General features: G+C 39.7%; 1 protein-coding gene across 3 annotated transcripts in view; it reads left to right on the plus strand.

Moving 5' to 3' along the window:
- The first annotated feature begins 12,808 nt into the window (after positions 1-12,808).
- Positions 12,809-22,270, plus strand: part of esrp1.L (epithelial splicing regulatory protein 1 L homeolog) — a 52,185-nt gene continuing 42,723 nt past the window's right edge. The window contains exons 1-3 of one of the 3 annotated variants that reach the window (XM_018266214.2): positions 12,809-13,211; positions 13,814-13,942; positions 19,114-19,227. In XM_018266214.2, coding sequence (XP_018121703.1) covers positions 13,077-13,211; positions 13,814-13,942; positions 19,114-19,227 — 378 coding nt within the window. In that variant the 5' untranslated portion in view covers positions 12,809-13,076. 3 annotated transcript variants of the gene reach the window in all.

A 22,270-nucleotide genomic window follows, 5' to 3' on the forward strand; every position in this document is an offset into this window, starting at 1 on the left:
AGATATAATTAATCCTTACGGGAGGCAGAACAATCCTTTTGTGGTTATTTATTGTTTATCTGTTTTTTTTAGTAGACAAAGCATAGTGATCCAAATTACAGAACTCTCAGTTATCCATCTGCCCTTCATGCTCCCTGCAGTTATAATCCAGGTGCCTGTCTCCTTGTGTTCAATTACAGACAAAAACAGATGAATTAAAAGACTTTGTTGGATTATAGGTGTGCCTATTGATTTTCTCATGATGAAGCAATGGGGAGGAAAATGTTATACTTCCCTCCCCAACACATTAAATAACTGGGCTTGTTTGTACAGCACAGCACTGCAGTACAGGGAGCATGGGAAATTTGCCTCCCAGGCCTACAGAAAGGTGGAGATCCATGGCAGCTCCTTCCAAGTGGAATATGTACAAAACCCTATTGGTGATTCAAACAAGTATGTAAACAGTTGTTTACTCGTAAAATGCCCCAAGGTGTTAGGGTAAGGGCACACCTGGCGATTCGGGGAGATTTAGTAGTCTGGCGACTATTCGCCTCTTCTTTGGGGGCGACTAATCTCCCCGAACGGCTTCCCACTGTCTTGCGCCAGCTATAATGAAAAGTCGCCTGCGGCATGGCACACGCGTCGCTTCCAGGGGCGCTCCACCAAAGAGGCTAGTTGAGACACTCGCCTCAGGCGGCATCGCCCCCTTGGTTGCCAGGGGCTGCAAAAATGCTGATCCTGGTAACTAAGAGCTGAATTTACGTCAACCAGGAAATTCGGCTCTTCTAGTGCAGAGACCGCCCTGGCCCCCTCCGGCGCTGAAAAGGTGAATGCCATGGGGAGGGGGCGGCAAAAGGAAAGCTGCCTCAGGTGGCAAAATATCCAGGATCGCCCCTGGGTGCTTTGTATTCCAAAGTTGCCCGAAGTTGCCTCATGACCAGAAAACTTGAATTGATCGAGTTTTCCGGCACAACCCTCTGATCCGATACAAAAACCTCAGTGACCCCCATTTGAAAGCTGGAAAGAGTCAGAAGAAGAAGGCAAATCATTCAAAAACTATAAAAACATGAAGGCCAATTGAAATGTTGCTTAGAATTAGACAATCTATAACATATTAAATGTTAACGGTGAACCACCCCTTTTGTATTGATTACTGATTTTATAATATTTCTGCATCTTTCCCCACAAGTTAAACATTAAGGGCTAAAGGGCTGTATATAATGCAGATAATGTTAAATGTAAAGGACTTTATTTATCTCATTGTGCCATACTTGATACCAGCTGACAATGGCAGGGGTCAGGCCACTGGGAGTATAATATTATGTTATAGCTCATCAAGCTGCAATGCTGCCCTTGCAACTACATTGTGTAATGCTCTGATTCTTCAGTATTTATTTCAAAGATACCCAACTGCAACCTTCCTGCTGTCCTAAAACTACAACTTCCAGCATTCCCCAGCAGGTAGGTGAATACCCGGCGATGCTTTTAACTATAGCTCTACAACAGTTTGATGTTTGCATGTTAGATTTCCTGCTTCTCTAACCCTGACCCTGTAAATGAGTAACAAAAGTTACAATAAAGGATCATTTTGCAGTATTCAAAAGAATGGATATGTCTAGCAGTTTAAGGCCATAGACACACGATCAGATTCGGGGAGATTAATCACCTAGCGACTAATCTCCACAAACTGTCTCCCGCTGGCTAGAATGTAAATCGCCGGTGGGATGGCAATCAGTGTGCTTCGTTTTCCGAAGTCGCCCGAAGTTGCCTCACAAGGAAACTTCAGCCGACTTCGGAAAAAGAAGGCAATTTAGATTGTAGCCGGCGGGAGATTAGTTGCCCCAAAGTTGAGGCCACTTATCTCTGGGCAACTAAATCTACCCGAATCTGAGTGTGTGTCTCTGCTCTAAAGAAGAACTAAAGCTAAACGAAGAAGTAGGCTCTCAATACTACACATATGTTTTTGCCTTCTTTATTCTGTATTAACCTAAGGCAGGCATGTCCAAAGTGCGGCCTGGGGGCCAAATGTGGCCCATCTTCAAATTTACACCGGCCCTCAGCCTCCATCATGAAATTAATAATAATGCGGCCCGCCAGCACAGTGTGATCAGGAATCGCCTAGCCGTAATATTTGGTCACATTAGTGAAATGATCTGCCACTTGGTCTATACTGTTGCCTGTGTGCTGAAGAAGTTAGCAATAGACACGTACTGGAACGTAGTGACGCTCTCACATACTTCTTTAGGGCTGAAGGTGTCAATAGACGTACTGATGTGCCAGTACAGTGAACTACGTGCCAGTATGTGTCTATTACTTACACCTTCAGCACACAGGCAGCAGTATAGACCAAGTGGCAGATCATTTCACTAATATGCCCAAATATTACTGCTACGGCTAGGCGAATCCTTGTTTAAATTAGTTAAATGATATTAATCGTTCAAAGAATGTCAGGCTGAATGGTCAGCCCCACACATTTTCACCTCTCCACATTGTTTGGACACCCCTGACCAGGGCCGGGCCAAATCGTCCGGGCGCCCCAGGCAACATTCCAGGCTGCATCGCCCACTCCAAACCAGCGCGCGCACGGCAGCGCGCGCATGCACGCACGTACAGGAGCTCTCACGTACGGGAGTGCGCATTCACACTGACAGGCTGTGTCAGGCTGCGCACACCACCCTTTCCTCACCTAGGCGCGCTTGCAATGCGCATAACACAGGAATCTTCAAGCCGGAATGGGGTAGGCAGCAGTTAGAGGTACGTGCTGGGCGCCCTCCAAGCTTTGCGCCCTAGGCACGTGCCTACTCTGCCTACCCCTAGTTCCGGCCCTGCCCCTGACCTAAGGGGATCACAGCTCTTTAGCCCTGTGCCTCTGAGGATGTAGCTCTACATCTACATATATATTTATTCAAAGTACATGTACTGGGCAAGGCTTATTAGTAAATAATTCTGATTCATATTACATAGAATCTCAGGAACCAGTGCATTCTACATAAAAAATGTCCAGATGCCACATAGAGGAAAGGTGGCAACCCTAACTTAACTTCATATTTAGTCTCTCAACATTCATATTCCAGTCTCTCATTTAAATCACTTCCTTGTTGCTAGGGTAAATAAAACCCAAGCAACAGGACATCTACTGAAAGACCAAACTGCAGAGCTGCTGACCAGAAAGCCAAATAACTGAAAAATCATAAAAAATGGAGACCAATTGCAAATTGTATCAGAATAGCAATGCTTTCATCATATTAAAAGTTTATTTAATGGTGAACAACCCCTTTAAAGAACTGGGCCCTCAAAGTTATGTAACTATTGGGCCAGTGTGGGGTTATTTTGGCCTCTCTTTACACTAAATATTTTTCAGTCTTGACCTGTTAATAGGTTGGAGTTTTTGTTTGATTAGCTTCAGCTAATATTTCTTAGCTCTTTCAAATATATATATATATATATATATATATATATATCTATCTATATCTATATCTATATATATATATATATATACCGGTATATATATATATCACACCCTGTATCTTTTCCCTGTGCAAATAATCTGCTTGTTTTATATTTCCCATTGAGTTTTTCCAAAAAAAAAATTATTTTCATTGAAACCTCCAAGAAAGGTAACTTGTGGGTTTCACCAAACAGGTTGGGTTAATCAAAATGTTGTGGCAATAAATATTGTGTTTTTATACAAACGGTCAGTTGAATCCCCCTGTATTGCATTGTTTCTACTAATCGGATAAAGTGACAAAGTAGCTTCCTGCAAGTAATTAATCTAAGGACATGAACAGAATTAAAAATCATTATGTTTACACCAGGTCTAGTATCCTATAGTGTATAAGTCAGATATTTGCTTTCAAACAGGTGACCAGTAAATGCGAACTGCTGATTGGTTGCTAGACCTATATACTGTAAAAGGGGTGTTCAGCTTTAAGTTAACTTTTAGTATGCTGTAGAGAGTGATATTCTTGGACAATATCAAATTGGTTTTCATTTTTTATTATTTGCGGAGTTATTTAGATTTTTATTTAGCAGCTCTCCAGTTTGCAGTTTAAGCAATCTTGTTGCTGGGGTCCAAATTACTATAGCAACCATGCACTGGAATATAGACTGGAATATGAATAGGAGAAGGCCTGAATAGAAAGATGATTATTAAAAAGTAGGTATAATAATAACTGTATAGCCTTACAGAAAATTTGATTTTCAGATCGGGTCAGTGATCCCCATTTGAAAGTTAGAAAAAGTCAGAAGAAGAAGAAAGCAAATAATTCAAAAACTAGTAAGAAAAAAATCAAAGCCAATTGAAAAGTTGCTTCGAATTAACCAATCTAAAATATAACTTACTAAAAGTTAACTTAAAGGTGAAACACCCCTTTAAAACTGTTGCAAACTGTGGCTTTACATTAATCCTCAGTTATTATATTTTTTGTAGTTTTTGCACTTTTTATATATTTTGTACTGCAGCTCTCTGGCTTGGAATACACTATGGGATCCGTTATCCGGAAAACCATGTTCCAGAAAGATCAATTACGGGAAGACCATCTCCCGTAGACACCATTTTAAGGAAATAACTTACCTTTTATAAAAACAACTTCCCTTTTCTCTGTAATAATAAAACAGTAGTTTGTACTTGATCCCAACTAAGATATAATTAATTCTTATTGGAAGCACAACCAGCCTATTGGGTTTATTTAATGCTTAAATTATTTTCTAGTAGACTTAAGGTATGAAGATGAATCCAAGATAGTTATGAAGGTATGAATCCAAATCACAGAAAGATTCATTATCCGGAAAACCCTAGAGCCAGAAAATTCTGGATAACAGGTGCCATAACTGTATGAACTTCAATCTGCTTGCTGGGGCTTAATCACCCTACTAGAATTTAAATTTTATATTGTGAATAAGCAGTGCAGCTATGATGCAAATAAAGAATAATTTTTATTCATTTTATGCCACAAGTTGTAGCAGTTTAGCTCTTTGTAAACAATATAATAAAACAGTCTGGCACATGTTGAGTAAATAATACTTTTTTTTCAGGGAGATTAATTAGATACATTCTCATCAACATTATAAGGAATAAAAGTATAAGCAATATTGTATTGTGTGTAATTATACACTGTAAGTTTTGTCAGTCTTTGTCTAATCGTTCTTTCAGCCAAAGTGCTGACTGTCCCTACCCCGGTGTATCCATGTACTATAGAGGTGTGTATGTGTTAGCCTGGGAGGTGTGTGACACAATACAATGGAATGCAGGGCGATGGCTTTTATTCAAATCACTGGTTCTGGGCGTTGTTGCCATAGGGAAACATTTGGTTTCTTTTGAAACACAGACTGGGGCTATTTTGCTTTTTTACATTTGAATCAAGGCTTCAAGATTATTGTCTGATAAGCAAATCATACACATTGGAAACATAAAAGACACCACAATGGAAACTCATCAGTGCAGAGGGGCTAGTGCTTTTGGGTCAATGCCGAGTAGAAAGGACTCAGACATTAAGGGCAGAGACACACGTGGAGATTGGGGAGATTAGTTGCCCGTCGACAAATCACCTCTTCTTTGGGCGACTAATCTCCCCGTATTGCCTTCCCGCTGGCTAGAATCTAAATCGACGGCAGGATGGCACTCGGATCGTTTTGTTTTCTGAAGTCGCCCGAAGTTTCCTCGTGATCACATTCATCACTTCATTTTGCAATTTAAAAGGTGTTGTTCGCCTTTGAGTTAAAGTTTAGTATGATGCAGAGTGATATTCTGAGCAATTTATCTAGCTTTTTATTCAGCAGCTCTCCAGTTTGCAATTTCAGCAATCTGGTTGCTAGGGTACAATTTACCCTAGCAACCATGCAGTGACTGGAATATGAATAGGAGAGGGTCTGAATAGAAAGACGAGTGATTTAAAGTAGCAGTAACAATACATTTGTAGCCTTACAGAGCATTTGTTTTAGAGATGGGGTAAGTGACCCCCACTGGAAAGAGTCAAAAGAGAATGGCAAATAATTTAAAAAAAAAAAGAATTGAAAAGTTGTTTAGAATTGGCCATTCTATAATTATACTAAAAGCTAGTATTGAACCGCCCTTTTAATGCAGTTTAAAAACACACATTGGGGGGGAATTCCCAAAAGTGTCGGTAAAATAAGTAACCCAGAAGTAGTGATTTGTAAAATGTCATACGAACGGCAAATTCACACAGGCAGATGTTACCGTCTTTGAATGTCTCGTAAGTCCGACAATTTCCTAAAATGTTGTATATCTTTTCGTTGGACAGACGACATTTTACCGAGCACTTTCAAAAGACCGACATTTTCATTTTGGAGAGTCTAATGTGTCGGAAAAATTGTCGGGAAAACAAATGAGTTTACAAGCAATTAATAAAAATGTCAGAAAATTCGTGGGTAAATGCTATGGGAATTAGTCGGTTATTACTACAACACTTTCTACATTTTTTTTCGTTCCCAACACTTTTGTGAATTCCCACCACTGAGTTGGAAAATCACAGGCCCCAGATAGTTATGGGTATTATAATATAAGTATTGAATGGCTTGTAAGCATTTGAATTAATTGCTGGCAGCAGAAATGGTTGGTACAGGGATACCTGAGATTGGGACCTCAAGCATTAGGAAATCAGTGAGCCACGCACAGAATGAGAGGTTCGTTGAATCTCTTTAAGTCTTTCCTTTTTCCCAACATGAGAACTGAGAAGAGGTCAATGCTGGGGTTCAATTTGCTTTTGTCAGTGGAGTCAGTAGGAAAGGGAATTTATTTGGTTTAGATTGGGTAGTTGTTACTTGTGGAGCAGGAGGGGTCCAGGTGTATGTGACACCGAAATAATCAGAGGAGATATGAAGCATGGGTGGGCACTGGACAAAGATCTAATTAGTAGGTAGCTACATCCCAGAACCCCTCATCCCCAACAAAACGCAGCTAATGATCATTGCTAAAGTACCAATTTATTCCACAGTGCTATAGAAAATAAATAGAAACAGAGGCACACCCCGCTCAATGCTTCTGCAAGAAAATCCCGGTATATCTTTTAATAAATTGAGATCCCAGCATCTCAACTTAATAAAAGAAAAAGCTGGATTTTATTGCAGAAGCTTTGAGTGGAGTGTGCCTCTGTTTCTATTTTGTTTCTATGGTACGAAGGCTTGTATTTGCAGCAGAGACAACATTGTGCACCTCCCATCAAAAAGAATATTTCATTTTTACAGGTAAGGGTGGTGGCACACGGGGAGATTAGTCGCAAGCAATAAATCTTTGCAACTGCAGGCGACTTATCTCCAGAAATGCCTTCCTGCCGGCGGGATGGCGTATGTATCGATTCGGTTTTCTGACAGTCGCCCAAAGTTGCCTCACGAGGAAATTTCGGGCAACTTAGGAAAACCAAAGCAACACATATGCCATCCCACCAGAGACTTGCATTCTTGCCTGCGGGAAGGCATTTCGAAAGGAAGAAAGGAGCTAGTATTGTGATTAATCCACATTGCTATACAGTAGAAGAGGTTTTCACCAAACATATGACTACTGCACTGGTACTGAGGTCTGAGGTCTTCGTGAGATATCTTCTCGCTCATTTATAATGTCCTTCATTACAATATGTGAGATGTGGGAATATCAACCCTAAAAATTATCTAATACTTTGTGGCTAGGGTTGCCACATTTTCTGAAAAAAATACCAGACTCTGAACTGTTACAATTTTGCAAAATTTAGTGGGTACATTTCTCAGTCAGCAGCACCTCAGCATGGAGTATTAGCAACTATTGTATCAATTCTAACAGCTGCCTGTAATGAATCTCAGGGATTCTGCTCAGCAGGAACTAGGGTTCTAAGAAATGTATCAACTAAATGTTTCAATTTAGAACAGTTTACAGGGTCGGCGACCCCCCTCCCAGAGCTGCTTTAGAAGGTAAAAAAAGACACTTTACACTTCAATATTAGAAAAATAGTGATACATAGAAATTAGAACGTAATTGTAAAAAGTCTTTATTTCTGGTGATCTATCGGAAAACAACCAGTTGTTTGAAGGTGAACTACCCCTTTAAGGATTCTGATTCTGTTTTGCCAGGCATAAGGATTCGGCCAAATCCTGCTGAAAAAGGCAGAATGCCAAACCAAATCCTGGATTTTCCTAAAAAAATTAAGTTGCTTAGAATTAGTCATTCTTTAACATTCTAAAAGTTAACATAAAGGTGAACCTCCTCTTTAATCTGAAAGGAGACTTATCTTACAGGCAGTAAGGGAAATTCCTACATTTAGTCTCAATACGTGTACGCAAATAAAATAAACAGACTCTGCCTTTCCACAGGTACAATATAAAGTGAGTGCCCCTGGCTCTATGAGATAGAATTCCTCCCCTAGATAGCTTGGTCACTGAAACCTGAGCCAAGTTCAGCCTATGAATGTCTGTCCACAATGATTCCTGCTCCCAATCAATAAATACCATGAAGAGGAATGTAACTGATAGGAACACAGTCTGTCACAATCATTTCCTGAATCTCATTGCACTCATATCTCACAAACAGGTTCCTTTTCATACATACCAATACTGATCCCTATGCTAAGGGACAATTCTATCCTGATATTCATTTATTTTCCCCCAATCTTAGGTTTAGTTAGGTGGAGGGCAGATGCAGCTATGGGAAAAGATACAGGTGCAGGGGCAGATGGGTAAAGCTGAGAGGGCAAATATTTCACCCAGACCTGTAGGGCTTTAGTTATGTTACTGCCATGGGGCATTTTGATTGTGTTTGCCCTCTGGTAAAGAACAGTGGTCAAAATGTCCCTCTCTGCCTATTGGACCCATATGGAGCAAAGAGACAGATCTCAGCATCCAAAAACTCAACAGAGCATTTTGGTGCCAACTATAGCTGGAAGGTCCCTAAAGGCAGGCCCGGACTTTGGATTCTGGCAAATGCCAGCCCAATAAATGGCAGTCACTATTTATTGGGCTGGTGGGAGCTGTTTGTGCCTCTGTATGAATCCTAGCTGGAGTCATCAACAATGAATTTCAAACAGGATGGAAAAATAGGTCATGTCAAACTAGTTTAATGCATCTAAACAAGGAAGGAAGAAGGTATTTAGACTAGAAAAAGCCAGTTGGTGCAGTTCAGCCCACAGTCCCAGAAATGTATTCAAACTTTCCACAACCTGACAAATTTTGTATTCAGGCCCGGATTTGTGGAAAGGCCACCTAGGCCCAGGGTTACCACCTTTTCTGGAAAAAAATACCGGCCTTCCTATATACAGTATTTATCTTTTTCCCCTATTATTAAAATTGGGATGAACCGTCATTTTTACCGGTCAGGCCGGTAAAATACCGGCCAGGTGGCAACCCTACCTAGGCCCGGTCCTAGGGTGGCAGGATTTTAGGGGGCGGCATGCTGCCCAACCACACCCACATTGGTTTAAAAACACTGGGGATGCGCTGGAGATACAATCATTTTTTAAATCCCAATTGCTCCGGTCCAGATGAAGAAAATTTGCACAGATAAAGGGGAGGGGACAGGGGCAACAAACGGGAGTGGACCAAGGGGCGCCGACTATGTAAATCCAGCCCTGTTTGTATTTAGGGGATGTGGCCATAAAATGGGTGTTGTCACCAGATCTACGCACCACAGATCTTTTTGTCCCTCTTTCTATTTTTCAAATGTTGGAAGGTATATTTAGGGCAATCTTTGCTTTTTTAAAACATGGCTAGGCCCTGTTTCTCCAGATTAGGCCTTGCGACCCAAGAACAAGTTTGAAATCAACTCAGCAGTTTTTTTCCATTGCTGTTATCTGTCTGTATTGCATAAACCGAAAAATATAAGGTGACTGAATCTACACTTGATAAACATGAGACCCCCCCCAACAACATTTTTCAGCCCCACCCATTGAAAACTATCAAATCTCCCACCCTGCCCCAACAGACCCCCCCCCCCCCACACGCATACCTTATTTACTCCTCCTGCAGCCACAATGGGAGTGGACAGGAGGTCAGTAGGCTGAGCACAAGATTTCAGGAGAGGAAGCAGGTCAGTTTGGAGGGGCCCACAAGAGCTGGGGCAAACCCCAGGCAACAGGGTCAGCCAAGTCTGACCCTGTAAAGGCAGTAGTAGAAACTAATGGGCTACTTAAAAAAAAAGGTTTATTGGTGTGACCGAAATGCATAAATTAACCTGAAAGAGTTCAGAATGGGGCAATTAAGTTATAAATGGGAGGACAGAAAGTAACACTGGCACGTTCCTATGTCATAATTATGTCAGGATGTGTGTGTTTTTTCTTTAACTACAGTCCCCTTTCCTCTCCTTCCTCATGTTCAACGTGCACCATGTGTACATACCATGAAAATATCCTGCCAGAAAAGTATATAAAGTAGCCAGAAAGTGTAAAACTGCTCATGCGTTTAAAGGGCATGTAAAGGCAAAAAAATAAAATCCCATTTTTACTTTCTTTAATGAAAAAGAAACCTATCTCCAATATAATTAATAAAGAAATGTGTACTGTTTTTATAAGAAACCTGACTGTATGCAGTGAAATTCTCCCTTCATTTACTGCTGTGGATAGGAATTGTCTACAGCATTTCTAGCCTTATTCTATTTTAGACTTTACATGCCTTTTAAATTATACCCTGTGGGAAGTTTTAATCAAATCCAATAGATATCTGGCCTATTTGTGTCCAGATATTGGTCGGGAATGCCCTCCTGTCGACATGGTCTGCAAGGGTATAAATGTGCAGCTTTTATTGGTCTGTGTATAGGCAGCTTTTCATAAAATGGGCAATATATAAAGGCAAAAAAACATCTCTACAAAAACATGTATAGCCAGAGATTTCTATTGATTTTCTGCACAATGCACCAAGCCATAAACATTACTTGTTACCCTTGAATTTAGTATTCAGTATACATTGTACAGAGCTGTCAACCATGTCACAAGGGAGATAATGATCCAGTCCTGGGTGTTTTTAATACCTGCCTTCTTCACACTAAATGATAACGAGACATAAGGTCTCAAAAAGGTCAGGGTGGATCATTATCTTCCTCGGAAGATTGGAAGGCCTCCAATTTTCATTATATGTAGTGATGGGGACTACCTCGTGAGGCAACTTCAGACGACTTCGAAAAACAAAGCAATCTGAGTGCCATTCCGCCGGCGATTTACATTCTAGCCGGTGGGAAGGCAGTTTGAAGAGATTAGTCGCCCCCGAAGAAAAGGAGATTTGTCGGTGGGCGACTAATCTCCCCGAATCTGACCGTGTGTCTCTGCCCTTAAGCACATGTATTTAAAGCTTATTTATGTGCAAGGTAAAAGACTACTTACATGTTTTTATTTTTGGGGTTGCCCCAAGAACGGCAAAATGAAAAAGAAAATCATAACTCTAAGAAGCTTTTGTTCACCTTTAAATTACCTTTTGGTATGACATACTGTAGAGAGTGATAATCTGAGATAATTTGCAATTGGTTTTCATTTTTTATTATTTGTGGTTTTCAAGCTAGATTTAGATTTTTATTCAGCAGCTCTCCACTTTGAAATCTCAGCAATCTGGTTGCTATGGTTCAAATGACCCTAGCAACCATGTATTGCTTTAAATGAGAGACTGGAATATGAATTAGGATGGTGGCACATGGGAGATTAGTCGCCAAGCGATAAATCCCTCAGGCGATTCGCATTCTTGATGATGGGAAGACATTTCAGGGAGATTAGCCGCACGCAGTAGCGAAGATTTATCGCTTGGTGACTTATTTCCCGTGTGCAACCACCCTAAGAGAGGATAGAATAGAAAGATGAGTAATAAAAAGTAGCAATAACAATACATTTGTAGCCGTATGGAGCATGGGAGCATTTGTTTTCAGATGGGGTCAGTGACCCACCATTTGAAAGCTGGAAAGAATCAGAAGAAAAATAGGCAAATTATTTAATAAACTATAAAGAAGAAAGAATGCAGACCAATTGAAATTTTGCTTAGAATTAGCCATTCTATAACATACCAAAACTTAACTTAAAAGTGAACCACCCCTTTAAAACAGAAAACGTATTTATCCCATCCGGTCCCTCTGGTTCTGACACTTGAAACAATGTAGCAGAAATCTATTCCAAGTCTGTTAAACAAGTGGCCTCCGCAACACTGTTCCTAGAGTCGGTGCAAAATAAAGATAAACATATTGGTTTCAGTTGCAGTTACACATATCTAAAGTGCATTTATTAATGCAGGTATTTTAGCAAGTCACTTAGAATTATATATATATATATATATATATATATATATATATATATATATATATATATATAATATGTCTAATTATATATATGTATATAGCTATATATATCTATATCGCTATATACATATATATATATTCACACACATATATATATTATATATAAATATATATATATATATATATATATATATATACATACATCCATACATGTATGTATAATATAAATATTTATATAAATATATATGTGTATAATATAAATATTTATATATATATATATTTATATATAATATATATGTGTATATCTATCTATCTATCTATTTATCTATCTATCTATATATTCTGTGGACAGCGCTAAGCCCTCTGCAATACATAATAAAATAAATAACCCCGGCCCAAGGTAACGTGTCAGGCACACATTGGCAGCAGGTCAGCAGTGCCACGTTTTTCCTACAGGGGGAGCTAAAGAACACACACGATCAACGGCGAAGGTCTTTCCGGAAACATGCGAAGAAACCTGGCCAGGTATCTCTTACCTGTAACACCACGTGGGAAGTGGGCGGGACGGACACATCCCAATGACAAGTCACCAGCCATTGTAAAGCGCCTTGTAGGGGCGCAGCCTTGATGGTATTGGCTGTCACACAGGAGTGCAAAACAAAAAAAGAGGCAAAACCTGCCTCTCCCTCCCCTTCCCCCAACCTGGATCCTTCCTGCAGACTGCGTGCAAGTCCCCCCTAGGGTCTCCTGTTCTATAGGTGGAGGTGATTCAAGGTGTAGGGTGGTGTGGTTTTTTTTGGGCTCTTCTATTTCATTTTTGGGGGAGCCCAGGTGAAAGTATTTCTGTGTATATAGGTAGGGTTCTTTTTTTTTTGTAGCATATTGTTTTATTTTTTTGTTACTTTTCACCATGACTGCTGTTTCCCCGGATTACCTGGTGGTTTTATTCACAACAACTGCTGGGGCTAATGGGAGTAAATTGGGCTCAGATGAGAAAGAGGTGATTCAGCTGCTGTGGAAAGTCATTAATCTGGCCAATAAAAAGGTGAGTTTAATGGTGTTTGTGTGAGATACCTGCTGTTGTGCGATATAGGCACCAGCCAAACCAGTGCGGACCCTTTAAAACAGAAATTCCCAACCTTTGTGTTTGCAGCTACTACTGAGCCAACACAATTTTTCTTTTTCCAGCATGACCTGCTGAGAGTTATAGTTGTACCGCAGGTGGTAGAATCCCAGTCTCAAGTAGCTTTATGCTGACATTAACTCTTTCAGGACCCCATATGACAAAAAGGAGTAACAAGAGTGTTTGGTTAGCAGGCTTTTCTGTTGTTGCGGAACTACAAGTCCCAGGTGTTGGCAGAAGTAACGCAGCATATAGTAGCGGGGTTGTAGTTTAGACATCACTGCTAGAGAATGTGGGGGACGTGGTGATGTATCTCGGGTAGGGTTGCCACCTGGCTGGTATTTTACTGGCCTGGCCGGTAAAAATGATGTTTGATCCCAATGTTGTTAATAGGGAAAAAAGATAAATATACAGGAAGGCCGGTATTTTTTTTCCCAGAAAAGGTGGCATCTCGGGGCATACACAAGATATCTAAAGGGAAGAGACTAGTTTGCCTTATTCATGTGTGTGGCTCTGTGTTACAGGTGGGGGAGCTGCATGAGGTTACAGTCAGACCTGACCACCTGGAGCTGACGGAAGAATGTAAAGAAATCACACAGATTGAAACCGACGACCTCTATGTGGCCGCACAGTTGGAACAAGCTCTGCAACAGGTGATTTTTCTTGTTAATTGTTGATGCCGGTGCTTTGGTTTGGCCCTCAATGAGATGGTTTAGCCTACAAACTGGGGGGTCGAGGGTGTTCAGGTGGTGTTAATCATATTTCAGCTCACCTGGATGCTATAAACCACTAACTGGGGCCTTTTATAGTTTCCTTTAAACGGGTCGTAAAGGTAACGGGGTTACTGTTGTAGTTGCACTAGAATTCCCAGCAGCCTTTGTCTGTCTGAGGGAGGGGTTAGAGAGGTGTATGAGCAAGGTATGTAGACAATGATGTGTCAGTATTAGGATATATATCTATATACAGTATGATGTTTAATCAGAACATACACTTTCCATATCATCCCTTATAGAACCAGGCTTGTTCTCTTCCTCTCACAGACACATACACAGACAGACAGACAGACAGACAGTCATTAATGGAACAGGTGGTTGAGGCGCACAGCTGTGTAGCTACCCTCCCATAATGTGGCTGCTGCTAATCACACAGGAGCTCAGATCCGGGTGCCGCTCTTCCTGGAGGAGGGACCAGACTGCTCATTCTTTGGCCACTTCTTTGGGAAGTGCAGTCCCCGGTGGTGCAAAGCTCCAGTCCTGCTAATGATATGTAGGGAACGAGTGTGTCGTGTTAACCCATTCCCTGCCACTGCTCCTCCAGCAAACTGATATGTGGCACCATCGTTTTTCTTTGTTGACTGCTCCCATGGGAATATAATGCTGCTAAATACAAAGTTCACTATAATGGCATTTCCCTCTGCCATCATGTTATTATATAATATTATAACTAAGGCTCCGGGTGGAATGCGTCATCCTTTAATATATTGTGACCCAAAGATGTGCTGTATATCTGCATAAAAATACTGTTATATCATGACAGGCACCTAATCAGGGGAAATTCTTTCTTTCACCTTTTAATTGTAAACACCTCATCCCCTCCCCCCACACCTCCTGCCTTTTAAGAAAAAAATCTAGGTATGTCTGTGCTGTAGGGGTGGACATCCAGTAGTGGGGTCTATGCTTTAATTCTCCATTCCTGCTCTCAGTCCTAGGTGATTTTTACGTGGGTTGTGGGCTGCTATATTTTAAAGGGGATGTTCACCTTTTGAGATGTATTTTAGTATGTTGTAGAGAGTGATATTCTGGGACAATTTGCAATTCGTTTTTTTTTTTATTTAATTGTGGTTTTTGAGTTATTTAGCTTTTATTCCTCATCTCTCAAATTTGCAATTTCAGCAATCTGCTTGCTAAATTCCAAATTACCCCAGCAACCATGCATTGATTGAATAAGAGACTGGCATGTGAACAAGAGAGGGCCTGAATAGAAAGAGGAGTTATAAAAAGTAGCAATAACAAAACAATTGTAGCCTTACAGAGCACTTGAAAGCTGGAAAGAGTCAGAAGAAAGAAAATAATTCAACTATAAAAAAACGATCATCTGAAAACTTTAAGAATTAGCCATTCGATAACATACTAAAAAAAAAAAAAATGTAAACTTGAACCACCCCTTTATGTAGTTCTTCTGGGTATGAGCTGGTACAGTAAGACAAAAACAAATGCCATTTATTTAAAGGAGAATTAAAGCCTATTTTGGACAAAAGGGTCTCTTCCTGGTCCCTCCTACTGATGTACATATTAAAAGCCAACTACACCCTGGCTTACAGGGCACATACTCCTGGCTAGTGATCACAGCACTGGAAGTTCTGACCACGTGATGTGGCGAACACAAAATATATGTAAAGCAGCAAAGATCCAGCACAATAAAATGAGCAATAGTGATCTTACAGCTGTCGTAACTTTTAATTCCAACTAGCAAAGAGTGTTTTAGCCAGTACTAATCAAGATGGCAAACTTGATAAAGCTGGAAAGGCTGACTCTGGCTGCTTGTCAATGCAGAGGCAAACACATACAGAATAATACCCCCTTGCTGCAGGGAAAATAACTAAGCAGCAGTGATGCATACTGGCTGCACTGGTTTCTATTCAGCCATGCAACGCATATCTGAACAGTATCAGGACTGAACGATTTTCTTATTCTTTATACTTCCTTTAAAAATCAGGCAGATAGGATGGACTGATGTCATTGCCTGTTACAGTAAATATTTATTTTACACCCCAGTGTCTCTAACTTGGCTGCACAGGAGTTTTTGTTGTGGGGCACGCATTGCTGCTTTTCAAATACAGGTGTGGGACCTGTTATCCAGAATGCTTGGACCTGTATAAGGGATCTATCTGTATTTTGGATCTTCATACCATAAGTCTACTGGGAAATGATGTAAATATTGAATGCAAAACAAGCCTATTGGGTTTATTTAATAAGGAGTAATTATATGTTCGTTTGGATCAAGTACAAGCTACTGTTTTATTACAGAGAAATAATAAATTGGATTACTTGGATAAATAGACTTGGATAAATTACTAGTTTCCAGATAACAGATCCCATTCCTCTAATTGCTACTTTAAAGCATGGATTTCTAAGGGTTCTGATATAAACTTGACCTGTTGAGACTGATGTATAGGGAGTTTGGTTTTTATGTTGGGACGTTGTGCTCCCAGCAGAGTAATTAATAAATTGAGCTTTCTGACAATATTGGAGACCATTAAAATGCCACCCCATGTAACCAAATGTCACAGAAAGCAGGTGTTGCAAGGCATCTCTAATTCAATGCTGGCAGAAGAGAAGCTTTTTATGGGTGACCCTTTTTTAGGTGTAAGTCATGTGCGTGACTTACAATTGCTTCTAGGAGGCAAAATTGGTTTCATTAATTTCTATGGAACAAGCCACATGGTCTATAAATTGTACCACAGTCTGCCTTCCCATGAAACAATACAATCATTTTTTTATTTTTTTTTAGTTGGATACTTTTTCTGTCTGCAGCTTCCTGGCATGCAGCTGAACTACAGTAGCTCTCAATCAGCCTTGTGTGTGTGTGTCAAGTTGACGCTTCAATTCAGCCTTGTTAAAACATATCACTTGTAAAATCATTATGCTACACGATTAATATTAAGTGAAGTTATGCATGGCAAAGCTGTAAGAAACCAATGGAGATAATGTAATAATTATATATTGCCCCCTTACCCCTTCAAAACACACGTACATTTTCACACATTTTAAATAAAAGTATATTTATCTGCAGTGTTTCTAAGCTTAATGTGCACAAATCTGTCCATATTAAAAAGCCTATGGTTTGGATCTTCATACCTTAAGTCTACTAGAAAATCAAGTAAACATTAAATAAACCCAATAGGCTGGTTTTGCTTCCAATAAGGATTAATTATATCTTAGTTGGGATCAAGTACAAGGTACAGTTTTATTACAGATGAAAATGAAATAATTATAAGCTTTCTGCATAGCGGGTTTCCGGATAACTGATCCCATACCTGTATTGGATCATAATGGCTATAACCACTCGGCAGCCCAATGTGGTCCTTACGGGATGTCATTTTCAAATCCCTGGCCCAATTTTAGTGGACAGGCAGTGCACTATACAGGTCTATATTGGTCTAAAAGTTGGCAGCTAATATCTGCCCATGTATGGACTACATCACATCACTTTGTGTTACAGATTCCAAAAATGTTTAGGAATGTTTTCTACATCACTTGCCACTAGATATGAGGAGCATCTACTAGTGTAAGATAAATACATGAAATTATTCAAGAAACTCCCTGTTGGGCTGTCGCATTTACAACGAACTTTGGTATTAGAGGAAATCCTTTCACTTCACACAAAATCTGCTTTATTAGTACAATATGAGCATTCACATTCTTCTTTTTCCACTTTCTTCTGGAAGGCTTGTCATATGTGTTCCTTTGTGCTGCTTTTATTGTGTGCAGCTTGCTTAAAGTTCTGCAGCCCCCTGTATACAGAGCGTTCTTCAGAGAGTCCAGATAGGGGTGCGGAGCAGCAAATCCAGATACATTCTAGGTGAAGGCCTAAATGTAGAGCTGTTAATTATGTTGAATGTAAAGCCGCTTCCTGTTTGTTCACATTCCTATGAGTGTTTCATCATACACTTTTGTAACAAACAACTTTTTGGTCGACTAGGACAAATCTTTGTCCTTTTAGAGACTGAATATATATTCTAATATAGAATTCCAACAGCGAGTACAATGACAATGAGTTTCAGCGAGTCATGTGATGCGATTTACATCACAGCACCAATTATAACCGAGGACATCATTAAGAACTGTTTATAAGGATTTCATTTACATGATATTCATGGTTCTTTCTTTTAAACTTTTAATTTTTCATACAACACAAGATATGCTGGGGAGGAGCCGCAAATGCAGCTTCTGTAACAAGGGATATTTTGCTTAAGCCTCTCCTCCAGAGAGAGAGCTGAACCCTAGAATTAAGAACATTTAAACAGATGGTGACCTTTTTTATGTACAGGTATGGGATCTGTTACCTGGAAACCCGTTATCCAAATTACAGAGAGGATGTCTCTCGTAGACTCCATTATGTCAAAGTAATCCACATTTTTAAAAATGATTTCCTTTTTCTCTGTAATAATAAAACAGTAGTTTGTATTCAATCCAAACTAAGATATAATTAATCCTTATTGGAAGCATACTCAGCCTATTGGGGTTATTTAATGTTTTCATGATTTCCTAGTAGACTTGATATGAAGATCCAAATTACGGAAAGATCCGTTCTCCAGAATGCTCGGGACCAGGGTTTTTCCGGATAATATATCCCATGCCTGTACTTTGTAATGTTGTAAAATTCTGTTTTTAAGATACCATTTTCCAAATGCTTCTGGCTAAAAATGTATTGCAAATGGAAACCATCTAGTCAATATCTAGTGCTGTATGGTTAGAACTTTGTCTTTTCCTTTTAGTCACTTACAAGAGCACATGGCAAAATTGCTGCATGCCGTTTGAGTCTTGTACATGCTAGAAATATTAAATAAAAATTAGCCATAAGGAGATTGGAAGCCTAACTGCTATAATTCTCATTTTGACTTGTACATAAGTCTGGCTGGTGTATGGTTTGTCTTCCATCAATTCTTTGAATTATCTTTAGTGAATACAAGTTCCTGGACATAGTGCTGACAATGTCTATAACTTTTGTTTTGAGTGACATCATAAAACATTACTTTTCCACCGGGAATATTTATTTTTCCTTCATTAAATGTCCTAACATCTGTTTGTCTTTTTTTTTCCAGTTTAACCAATCCGTAGGCAATGAACTGAATATTGGCGTGGGTACTTCATTCTGTATATGCACCGATGGGCAACTCCATGTAAGACAAGTTCTTCACCCTGAAGCATCCAAAAAGGTAACTCTATTGCCTACTACTACTGTGTTTTCTTGAACCCCCACCCCCTACTGTGATTTATAAAGCTGTCAGAAGTCCTTGGGGCAGATAGTAAAACTGAAGGGAGCAACATGGATGTGCTGTTAAAGCACAATTAGATTATCTATTCTCGTGCTCTAAGAGTATGACTATAGTTTGTGACTAGGGCCAGGGCCAGATGGTATTCATCCCAGGGTAATTAGCGAGCTTAGCTCTGTGATTGCCCAACCTCTTTACTTAATTTTTCAGGATTCATTGAGATCTGGCATAGTGCCGAGAGACTGGCGAATTGCTAATGTGGTGCCTCTATTCAAAAAAGTATCCCGTTCTCAGCCTCAAAACTATAGGCCAGTTAGTCTGACGTCAGTGGTAGGAAAGCTTTTCGAAGGGTTAATAAAGGATAAGATACTGGACTTCATAGCAAATCATAATACTATGAGTTTGTGCCAGCATGGTTTTATGCGTAATAGATCTTGCCAGACTAACTTAATTTCTTTTTACGAGAATGTAAGTAGAGACCTCGATTCTGGGATGGCAGTGGATGTGATTTACTTAGACTTTGCTAAAGCATTTGATACAGTGCCACACAAAAGGTTACTGGTTAAATTAAGGAATGTTGGCCTGGAACATAGTATTTGTACCTGGATAGAGAACTGGCTAAAAGATAGACTACAAAGAGTGGTGGTAAATGGAACATTTTCTAATTGGACCAGTGTTGTTAGTGGAGTACCGCAAGGCTCTGTACTAGGTCCCTTGCTTTTCAACTTGTTTATTAATGACCTGGAGGTGGGCATTGAAAGTACTGTTTCTATTTTTGCAGATGATACTAAATTGTGCAGAACTATAGGTTCCATGCAGGATGCTGCCACTTTGCAAAGTGATTTGTCTAAACTGGAAAACTGGGCAGCAAACTGGAAAATGAGGTTCAATGTTGATAAATGCAAGGTTATGCACTTTGGCAAAAATAATATAAATGCAAGTTATACACTAAATGGCAATGTGTTGGGAGTTTCCTTAAATGAAAAGGATCTAGGGGTCTTTGTAGATAACACGTTGTCTAATTCTGGGCAGTTTCATTCTGTGGCTACTAAAGCAAATAAAGTTCTGTCTTGCATAAAAAAGGGCATTAACTCAAGGGATGAAAACATAATTATGCCTCTTTATAGGTCCCTGGTAAGGCCTCATCTGGAGTATGCAGTTCAGTTTTGGACTCCAGTCCTTAAGAGGGATATAAATGAGCTGGAGAGAGTGCAGAGACTAAGTGCAACAAAATTGGTTAGAGGGACGGAAGACTTAAATTATGAGGGTAGACTGTCAAGGTTGGGGTTGTTTTCTCTGGAAAAAAGGCGCTTGCGAGGGGACATGATTACACTTTACAAGTACATTAGAGGACATTATAGACAAATAGCAGGGGACCTTTTTACCCATAAAGTGGATCACCATACCAGAGGCCACCCCTTTAGACTAGAAGAAAAGAACTTTCATTTGAAGCAACGTAGGGGGTTCTTCACAGTCAGGACAGTGAGGTTGTGGAATACACTGCCGGGTGATGTTGTGATGCTGATTCAGTTAATGCCTTTAAGAATGGCTTGGATGATTTTTTGGACAGACATAATATCAAAGGCTATTGTGATACTAAACTCTATAGTTAGTATAGGTATATAGAATTTTAATTAAAAGTAGGGAGGGGTGTGTGTATGGATGCTGGGTTTTCATTTGGAGGGGTTGAACTTGATGGACTTTGTCTTTTTTCAACCCAATTTAACTATGTAACTATGTAACTTACGGGCACTCATAGCTTGTTTTTATATCTCTTTAATTAAGTGTGTTTTTATATCTCTTTAATTAAGTGTGTTCTAAATGTGCTTTTTATATGGAATTAATTTACAGTATACACATGCCATAGCCTATAAGCCAAGTAGTCATTTTTTTTTTTTAATGAAACAAGTGCTTTTAATTTTCAAGCATCTCATTGCCTTCCCTTAAAGTCCTTTGTCTGTGTCAAAGCCAGAGCCCTGTCTTGTAGTGCTATATTCAGTGGCTGTAGCATTGCAGTGTATTTCCATAGATAATACATGATTCCTAGTGTTGAAACCATTGAAACTTCCAATACAGTCTTTGCTGGAGTTATTTGTCAAAGGGTGTAGCACATATAAACAACCTAGAAATACAAGGTGAGTTTTGCATGATGTAAGAAGTTTCATAAGAACAACCATTTTAAAGCCAATGTTTTTGCCAATGTGTTTTTCTTTGCCATGCCAAGAATTTGGATGGGAGCATGTATTGACCATCCTGGCAAGGTGTCTAATTTGATGCCAACAATTTAAATGAAAGCCTACATTATATTTAATATTTCCATCAAGTATTGTATTTGGCACAGGGGTCACCTTGCTAGAAGGATCAGGTTGTCAGTTATATGAACTTGTTTGGATAGCAGAAGGTTGGCTGTAATTCAAAATATATTTGTGTAGAAGTGAAATCTCACTCTGTTGGTGGAAGTTAGTACCTAAACAATGGATATAAATGTTTGTACCTCATGCCCCCCCCCCCATATCCTTACAAAAGGCAATGAATGTGGGCTGTAGCCAGGTACATAAAGAAATGGCTTATTAATTTATATTTGCTCTTGGTGATCGTTATGCCCCCTGGGGGTGTTGGGGGTAGCACGAGAGCCCTGCAGACAATCTAATTTATTTTAGAAGTTTAAACTAAGTTTTACTGTTCAACCTGCCCATGGCCAACATAGATGGAAATATTTGTTTACTTAGAGTAGAAATGAGTAGTCAACTGCCTGCCTTTTGTTGTAGCAAAGAACACCTGGCTTCATTTTAATATGTTAAATTTGGGGCTGCTAGTGTAAGGTCCCTGGTTTTGTTTGTCCCCATCTTTTACGAGACAATATCAGATAGATCAGATAGATCCAAGCAAATAAAGCCTGGAGTGAATGTATCTGTTTATCATTCTATCATGTTTTATGTTTTTGTGTAATTCAAGGAATTGACAGTTTGGAGGGGACAAAAGCAAA

The sequence above is a fragment of the Xenopus laevis genome, chromosome 6L (assembly GCF_017654675.1).
Source record: "Xenopus laevis strain J_2021 chromosome 6L, Xenopus_laevis_v10.1, whole genome shotgun sequence".
In the NCBI taxonomy this organism is placed as follows: Eukaryota; Metazoa; Chordata; class Amphibia; order Anura; family Pipidae; genus Xenopus; species Xenopus laevis.